General features: G+C 40.5%; 1 protein-coding gene across 1 annotated transcript; it reads left to right on the top strand.

The window, feature by feature from the left end:
* On the top strand, positions 1-9,422 carry lcat (lecithin-cholesterol acyltransferase). Its single transcript, XM_050072157.1, has 7 exons — positions 1-410; positions 5,241-5,397; positions 5,532-5,647; positions 5,916-6,011; positions 7,929-8,153; positions 8,340-8,535; positions 8,697-9,422. Exons 1-7 carry the CDS (start codon positions 260-262, stop codon positions 9,058-9,060), a joined length of 1,305 nt encoding a protein of 434 aa, XP_049928114.1. The 5' UTR covers positions 1-259; the 3' UTR covers positions 9,061-9,422.
* The last annotated feature ends 254 nt before the right edge of the window (positions 9,423-9,676 follow it).

Consider the following 9,676-nt stretch of genomic DNA (forward strand, 5'->3'; position numbering starts at 1 on the left):
ACTGTAGCCTACACGTTTCATCTGTCCCCGTGCCTGCCTGTCTGAGGCTTCCATCCGTGTGTGCGGCGCGCGTGGGCTTATTGCACTTTGATTAATCATCTTTAGAGTAAACACGGTGCCTCAGGGTAGTTTGATAGTTTTACAGTTGTCCAGGTAATGTAACGGTTTCTCCCTCCAGCAGCACACACACACACACACACACACACACACACACACCGAGACAAAGCCCTGTGCAGCACCACAGCTGTCTGAGAGAACCATGGGATCCGCAGGACACCTCTGCTCGGTGCTGCTGGTTGTAGTTCTGCTGGGGCTGCAGCACTCCTCAGCTTTCTGGATCATCAACATTGTCTTCCCGCCCAACGCCAAAGCCAGAGTACCAAGCAACAGCACTCCACCACTCATTATAGGTAAGCCTCGGAGGTGTTATGGTTAATTTAGTCTTAGACTACCTGTGCAGTTTTGGATATCCAGAATGTAAAAATCTGTCTTTTAGGACCACAGCTTGATTACCTAGTGGGAAAAGCAGGCAACAGGGGTCCTTTTAGATCCATGCAAAGTGTATGTCATGTGATTTGTGCTAATTTAATTGAAAAATCACCACTAAATTGCAGTTCTAACTGACATACTGAGGAACTTAATGTTGACCTTGCTTTATTTTCTCATCTTGAGGTCGTGTCAAGTATAAATCCTTAATTTTGGCTCTGTACATACTTGTTGGATATACCTAAATAAGGTATTAAGGTATTACAAACCTGATGGTAGGAGAAACAAGGGGTTAATAAAGGCCAAGCAGCTTAATTTTCCATCTATCTATCTATCTATCTATCTGACTGTGTGTATATTGATGTCTTGTAAACTGTACTCTGTACATTTGACCCTGCCTATTTAACTGTTTGTGTCCTTCTTATCTCGCTCATACTCAGGCTTTTTAGACACAAAGGGCCAAAACGTGATCCAGCTGTCATGCTCATTACCAGCTCTCTATACTTCAGCTGCAGGGGTTTCACTCTGTATGGCTTTGTAAAGGCCATGAATTTGGCTCTTAACCAACTTTTGGTCAAGACACATAATTTATGTCCCTCTGACCTTTTCTTCCTCTCAGACATTACACTTTTAGGAGCCATAGGGAAGGGTTTCTTTACAACTTTGTCACGATGATGCTTAAAGCCTCATTAGATAAGAGCAATGTTTCTGTAAAGTAAGCTGGCACCAGACGTCTATATGATGTCAGAAAGACGTTGCACTCTTACGACGGACAGACGTTAAATCTTGTTTGGAATAAAAATCACGTTGATGATATTTTAAATGTCCAACGATGTTAGAATTTCACGTTGTGTGAATGTTAACGTTATATTTTGCAGACGTTGGGTTACTACTAAAAGTCAATATTCTAAGTCAAGATGACGTTGATATGAGATGTTTGGAAGACGTTGGATTTTGGGTACTTTACACAGATAAACTTTGACTATGGCTTAGATCAAACTTCAGATAGACTTCTAAATTCATCTTTTGCACAAAACTGTCCGTAGTAGAGTAACAAGGACTAATTAGTTATGAAGTCGGGTAAATTAAGACGTTTTTTCTAACTCCAAAACAGCTGAAGCAACTGCGTCAAACTGCTCAGTTCCCATCACTCTGGCAGAAAATGTAGCAGTTACACAATAGTTACTGTAAAGATTTAGAGAAGAGTTCCCCAACACCTCTTACTGTGATGTAGCAGGACTCAGTACTTCTGCTAACTCTTCAGTCAGGCTCAGGACAGTTTTCTCAGGTAAATGAAAATGACAGAAAACGATCCCGTTCAGCCGAACTCTTCTTGATGAGGTACCATATGGTTTTCTGTCTGTATTTGATTCCAATGTGTTGCGAACAGATGAATCTTGAATGTTTTCTGCTTCTGGTAAGTGGATAGATATTGCTGTAGTGTCACCGTGACTGTAAGGACATCAGCATGAAAAAGGTGCGACACATAGTTGTATAAGTGTGTGAGCAACTCTCATAATACAGGAAAATCTGTTAGTGTTATTAAGCTGTAAAATGACTACATAATATTAAATTGTCACCAAATAGCACTTTGTCTGTGACATCAAAAGACAGTAAAAGAATGTATTATAGCCCCTTGATTGTGATGTAGTGCAGTAAAAACATCTTCTTCACCTTATACACATAGTGTATTAGGTGTTATAGGAAGTTTCAAGCAGAATTGTATGCGTCCCTCTTTGCTGTTATCATGCAACTCAGTATGTTTGACACTGACTCTGTGTGCAAAGTATCACATTAGTCACAGATTAAACTAATTTGTTATTCAAGACAGTAGGTTTTTGTGTACGCTGCCATTACCAGGAATCAGATTCTGTTGTCCGTTTTAAGATTACGCTGCAGGACATTTTCACTTCCCACTGCTTATGACTCTTTGTTTGCAGTCAAAAGGTCATTGTCCAAACTGGGATCCATGCAGCTGCAGAGGAGCTCTGAGCTGAGGGTTTCCACATTTTGAACAGTTGGGAAATCACTTGCAAATAAATATCTGACGAAACACAGAGAAAGCCCACTGCTTAGTCAGCACAAACATTTTACTATGCACATTTTTTTTAATCCACTGTACAGTAATGTCACGCATTCTGCAAGATACTGTGAAAAAAATGTACAGTGCAGGTGTCATGGTGAATATTGGCCTGCATCTTTAGATATAGTTTGTTGCATTTCACAGTTCAAAACAGGTAGGTTGAAGGAACAGAAGGCGAGCTTCAGTAACATAACGCTGATTCTAAAAGACAAAAGACAGGCAACAAAAACTAAAGGGAGCATGCTGAGGTAACATTAAAGTACAAATGAAAAAAACATGAAGACTAAATTGAGAACAAACCAGAATGACATAATGAACACAGAGAGGAAATCCAGACAAGGGACATAAGCCAGGAATGCAGACAATCTGACACTGGGTATGTTCGCATGCACACTAATATTCCACTATTATTCAGAATATGACAATATTTTTAATTTAATGAAACCATATTATGTGTGGATATTCCGAAATAAGACTTAGATTTAAAATTACATATGGGATATGCTGGTATTATTGTTGGTTTTAACTGTAAAGTTGTGTACAGTGCATTTGCATCTCAGTTGGGTTTTTGTTTTTTTTAAGATATTTTTTGGGGCTTTTAAGCCTTTAATGTATAGGACAGACAAGTGTGAAAGGGGAGAGAGAGAGAGAGAGAGAGAGAGAGAGAGAGAGAGAGAGTGACATGCAGCAAAGGGCCACAGGCTGGAGTCGAACCCGGGCCGCTGCAGCAACAGCCTTGTACATGGGGCGCCTGCTCTACCTTTTTTAGCTCAGTTTGCCACACGCAGCATCTTGCCTTCTTACGGTCAGCTCTGATATATTTTACACAAATACACTAGCCATCAGTATGCAAGGCTGGGGTGGAGATACATGCCCAAAAGAAAAGCCCACATTTCTGGTCAGAAGGAGAAACACACCTGTTTTAAACGACATGAAAGACTTGGACATCATCAAGTTTTTGTATATGCCCAAATATCAAAAGACTGCCAGAGGTGAAAAACTTTGAAAAAATCCCAGCACAAGTAACAGCTGTCCCTTTTGTCCATAATTTGAAATGATAAAAAACATGTTAGTGTACATTAGTTGGATTAAGCACCTGCATGTATACAGGAATATTAATTTAATATTCCTTTCCACTGACCACATAAGCAGCTTAGTGGGAATGATGTGTTTTTAGGAGTAATGGCAAGATTCTGAATATTTTGTGCATGCAGACACAGTCAATAAATCAGGGAAAACACAGACGTAATACAAGAGAGACAGGTGACAGCAAGGCTAATGAGAGACAGGTGAAATCAGCCTGGGGCAATCAATCACAAAGGCAGGAAGTAAAACTAAGACATGACACATGAAGAGGGAGCTTTAAAATAAAACTAACTACAACTAAAAACACACACAGTTATGTCATGGAGTGTTCCAAAGGGAACAAAGATCAGATTGTATGTCATTCATTTATATATCCTACCTGCGGAGCTGTCCCAAACCTTTTTGAGACCCAGAGTTGAGTTTAAATTGTAGTCCCTCCCAATTGTTTCTCTCTTATACAGTGTAAGGTGCAAATAAGACCATTCAATTACAAGTGAGCTAGTGACTCCTAAAAATGAGGCAGAGTCGACTTGTGACCCTTGTCACAGCTTGCATGTGTTTACCAAAGAGTGATTTTCCCCTTTAAACTTTTCAGTTTCCTTCGAAGACTTGTTAGAGGCCTGAAGAGGAATACATCTGCAATATTTCACAAAAGAACACACATTCTAGAGTCCAAAAATGTATTTGAATTAATGTAGCAAAACAATGTCTTCTTTTCCTATTTCAATAAACATCTTGTGACACCCCAGATTAATCTTGAGATCCATTGCCACTCCCAAGTCGAGAACCACTGCCCTACAGTATCAAGGTGTTCTCATCCCAGGTTTTAAAATACAGATGCTCCCAGGCAAGGGCGTAGGTTTCGTTTCAATTTTGGGGGCTCACACATATGAAAGGGGGGGTTTGGAGTCCTCCCCCAGGAAACTGTGAGCATCAAACACTTCATTTTCTGCTTTGATTCATTTTTCTGCACTACTTTATGTGAAAATGTTATTGATTAGAATTAAAGTGTAATTTCCAGGTTATATTTAGTGTCCCCTGCATCCCAGGTCATCAAATACCGATGCTTTCTCATGCCCCTCTCGGGTGATGTCGACACTGAAGGCACTCTTTCACACCTTTAAGAACCGCAGCTTTTAACATCTGTATGTGATGCACAGCTGTCTCCCGGGTGAAACTCGTAACATGTGGTTAAAGTTGTCAGATGGTCACAGTTGGGTTTAGGCAACGACTTATATTTAGAAAAAACATCATGTTTTGTGTTAAAATATGTATGTAACATTTTGCTGATGCATCACGAGTAAAGTAAGTGCATGACAGAGAGATGTAATTTGCATAACCTTACATTAAAACAGCACTGACTATTGGCTTTACATATCAGTGGATGGGTTTATATTGTAGTAAAGCACAGTCAGTCTCAAAGAGACGCCAAAGGGTGCCCACAGTGTCAGTGTTATACGCTGAGGTGTGTGAGAAAGTGTCAGTTTTTGACGACCTGGGAATGACAACAGGTTGACAGTATACTGAACCTTTCAGTGCTAACCTTGCCATGTGATTCACTAATGTGATCTGTATGTGTGTCTAGTGCCAGGGAACTTGGGGAACCGTCTGGAAGCTAAAATAGACAAGCCGACACTGGTCCACTGGTTGTGCTACAAGAAAACCGAACACTGGTTCCCCCTGTGGATTGACCTCAACATGTTCATGCCTATAGGTGTAGACTGCTGGATTGATAACATTAGGTAACACTGACTGACCTGCCTTCTCCTGTGTTACATATGACACAAACACAATATTTTTGTTCCCTTTCAGAAATGATTAGAGTCACATTTGTGTTTTTGCCCGACTAGACTGACATAACATTTGCGTGTCCCAGACTTGTTTACAACAGGACGACTCGGCTATCATCCAACTCACCAGGGGTGCAGGTGCGGGTGCCAGGTTTTGGGCAGACATATCCCATTGAGTTTCTTGACAATAACAAACTGGCTGGTGAGAAAAATACATCTGAACTGGTGGATTGGGGGTTTGAGGATCCTGCAACCTTTTCATGCTTTTCTTTGTCGAATGATACAGAAATGTTAAAATATTTAATGAAAGCAATGACACCGAGAAATTTGTTGTATAGATCAGTGCTTAATTCCTACATGATGTCTTAATTAAAAAATATCTTGCATGCACTTGTAGCTCAGCCACTTTCTACCAAGTAAAGTTGATTGAGACATCTGGTATTGATTGAGTCTGCTGTTGTTTTTTGCAGGTTATTTTTACACCATGGTGCAACATTTGGTCAACATGGGATACATCCGCAATGAGACAGTCCGAGGAGCGCCGTATGATTGGAGATATGCTCCTAGTAAGGAGCAAATCTACACATGCACCCTCACACACACACACTCTGACTGTAACTGGTTGGTTGGACGAGCTTTGTACAGTACATCTAGCATGTGTTGGCGTGGAAGAATAAAAGTACGTCAGTAAGGGAAAAGGAGCCTGCAGACCAACTCAGCTTGTATTGTTAAAGTGATAATGTCCTATGTAGTTTGTATTTGGGCTCACTTTCCCTAAATGGGTGGAACTACAGAATTCAGTGAAAACATTAGATGAGAGAACAAAAATACATCAGACAATTAAAGGCCTCTTTCATACAGAACTGATTAAAACTCACTGATTGATATTATTGATATTAAAGCTGCATCAGTAGATTTTTTGGCCAACAGGGGGCAGCAGAACAAGCTGTAAACACAACATTGACATACTGTATTATAACTTTATTAAGTTAAGGGCTTGATAAACCACGTGCATATGCACAATAGAGCACATATAATTTGAGCTGTAAATGTAATTTCCAGCTCTACATTCAGAGCTAACTTGGTACAGCTGCAGACTCATGGATTGACAGTAAGACTCACCAATCGACACTTTTCTCATGCTCCCATGTCACGGTCTATGCGTGCCTCACATATGTTGTCTGAGGCAGTGAAAACAAATTTATAACTGCCAACATGACAGACCAAAAAGAGGACACTGACAGTACATGGAGTGGAGCGCAAGAGCAGCGCCATAAAATACTGCAGTCAAGCCCACCAGGGCCGCAGCGCCACGGTGAAGTTAGTTTTGAGTTGGATACTCGACGGACATTCACTCCGACTTAAAAAATGTCAGTAAATCACCCACCCGTGAATTTTGAAGCCTTTGTGTGTCTTAAAAAAGGTGCTAACAAGTGGCTAAATTAGACTACAGAGCGCCATCATGCTGAACATGACTTTACAGACTTTTTGTGGCGGTAATTTGTATAGCCTAACCTAACCTAAGCTTTTCACTTCGTCCTTAGGTCAAAACAAAACCCTCTATTGTATGGTTCCATCAGAGAACCAACTTTTTGGTTCTGAAACCAATTTATTTTGGGTCAAAATGCTCGGAATGGTTCGAAATTAAGTGCAGGAACTGAAATGAAACTGGCTCCATGGTGGTGGAAACCTCCCAGCCCCTCCTTTTAACTGCTGGGGCATGATTTATGCATCATCAGTGTATTAGCCTATTGTTTAAATAATACAGTGCCAATGTGTTTTCAATGCCTTCATGATGACTTGATTATACTTAATTGGTCTCATGTAGCACACTTACGTTCATTATTAATGTGTAGTTATGTGTAGTTATTTTGCATAAGTATTTTAATAGAAAATAATGGTAGTTTTATTAATAACTTCCATGTAATGTGACCCAGTGACCAGTGAAACTTAATATTTAAATGTATCACTACAATGGATACACCTCCTCATATGGGATTTTAGTGCTGTAGTGCTGAAAGCTGATGTAATCATGGGAAGTTGGTAATTGAAGTGTAGAGGTCAATATTTAGTTTGTAATATTTATTTATTCATCATATGAATAAATATTCATACAAAATAGAAGAAAATAAGTCACCAAAGAAGGCCTAATATGATTTCAAAAAAGATTTCTGTATTAGGTTTGCTGAGAAGCTGCTTAAAATGTTCCAATGACCATATGACATTTGAAGTCGTTTCGCTGTATGTTACTGTAATTTTGGTCAGATGCAGCTGTGAAGAAGTGTGGATAAGGAAGAACAAATACGCTGCAGTAAAAAACAATTTGGTGCATGTAAAAATATTTTTTGTGCGTGTAATTTAGAAAAATATAATATATATTTAGAGCCCTGAAGTTATTGTGATGTTATTGTACTATCAACCTAACTCAACTCTTCTTAGTTTTTTAGCCCGTTTTAGCTCATTGTTTTGTTTCCCTCCCGCAGATGAGAATGAAGACTATTTCGTAAGGCTGCGGGACCTGACTGAGGAGATGTACGACCAGTACCAGGAGCCTGTCTACCTGCTGGGACACAGCATGGGCAGCCACTACGTCCTCTACTTCCTCAACCACCAGCCTCAGGCATGGAAGGACAAGTACATCAGAGGCTTCATTTCTCTGGCAGCTCCATGGGGGGGTGCTGTTAAACCACTTAGAGTCCTGACATCAGGTAATGACTACGTACCGAAAATACAATACAATACAGGCAGTGCTACTTTGTGAAACATTAAAATATCGAATTATTTCATTTTTGAAATAATCCATCTCTGCGAACCTGTAAATTCTCGCTTCTCATATTGCACCTGTAACTGTGATTTAAAACCCTCCCATATTTTTGACTTGCTGTTCACTGCAGGTGAAAACGACGGCATCCAGATGATTTCCACCATCAAGATCCGCGAGGAGCAGAGGATGACAACAACTAATCCCTGGATGCTGCCGTCTGAGGATGTCTGGCCAAAGGACCACGTCTTCATCTCCACACCAACTGTTAACTACACCCACCAGGACTACCAGCGCCTCTTCACAGACATCGATTATGAGGATGGCTGGTAACTAACAGCTTTAATGTTACTACACAGCCATGATGAGCCAAAACATGTATCATTATCCACCTCAATTTTAAGTGTATTCATTCCTGATTATCTCACTATGGACAACCATGTCATCCTTGTATTATTTTACAATCACATTATCCTCTTGTTGGTTCCAGGCACATGTGGGAGGACACCAAGAATCTTACTAGTGATCTCCACCCACCTGGTGTGGAGGTGTGGTGCATGTATGGTGTGGGGCTTCCAACTCCCGTGACATACATTTACGACGAGGAGTTTCCCAACTCAGACCCAGTGGACTTTGTTTACGCCGACGGGGATGACACAGTGGACAGCTTCAGCATGAGTCTTTGCAAACGCTGGGTGGGACAGCAGGACAAGCCCGTCCATGTCACAGAGTTCCGAGGGCTGGCCCACCTGGACATAGTGTTCCACGAGAGGGTGCTCAACCTAATCCAGCAAATCCTGGAGGGCAAATCAGAGACACCCAAAGAGATTGACATCCGATTTGAACCCATATAGCAGACAGCAGCATTTAAGAGTTTAAAAAACAAAAACACATGGAGTGCTGGATTTGTATATTGCTGACTTTTGAGTCTGTACAAGTGTCAAGCAAGAAACACATTCCACATAAGTCCAACCTTTATCAACACCCCGCCAAACCCAAATAAGTGCGGCACTTCCAAACCAATCTGGACCTGCAAGTAATCTAACCCTGAATGAATTGTAGCTGAAAACCCATGTCAGAATGTAAAACAAATCGAAATATAAAACCATTTTGATGCCTGTGTTTTTTGTTTCAGTGGAACTTTTCTCAGTGCCATCATTTCCTTTTTCAGTGACATATTTAATTATCAGTGCCAAAGCTTACCGTCACTGTTCTAGCTCCACAGGTTTGACCCTAATCTGTATATGTCTATATCCAAGCTGTGTAGTTTGTTGTCTTCCTTATGTTTGCTGGTGATCGACTTACAATAATTACAAACGTAGTATTAGGGATTTTTAGGATGGTTCATTTAATGTTGTAGTCTGTGTACAGTCTATTCAGGCAACTGGAACTCCTGTTACATAGATCTGTACAAAAATAGACAAACCTGCTTTGTTTACTTTTGATGGGTGATTAATGACTCATCACATC

This window comes from Epinephelus moara, chromosome 20 (assembly GCF_006386435.1).
Source record: "Epinephelus moara isolate mb chromosome 20, YSFRI_EMoa_1.0, whole genome shotgun sequence".
Lineage (NCBI taxonomy): Eukaryota > Metazoa > Chordata > Actinopteri > Perciformes > Serranidae > Epinephelus > Epinephelus moara.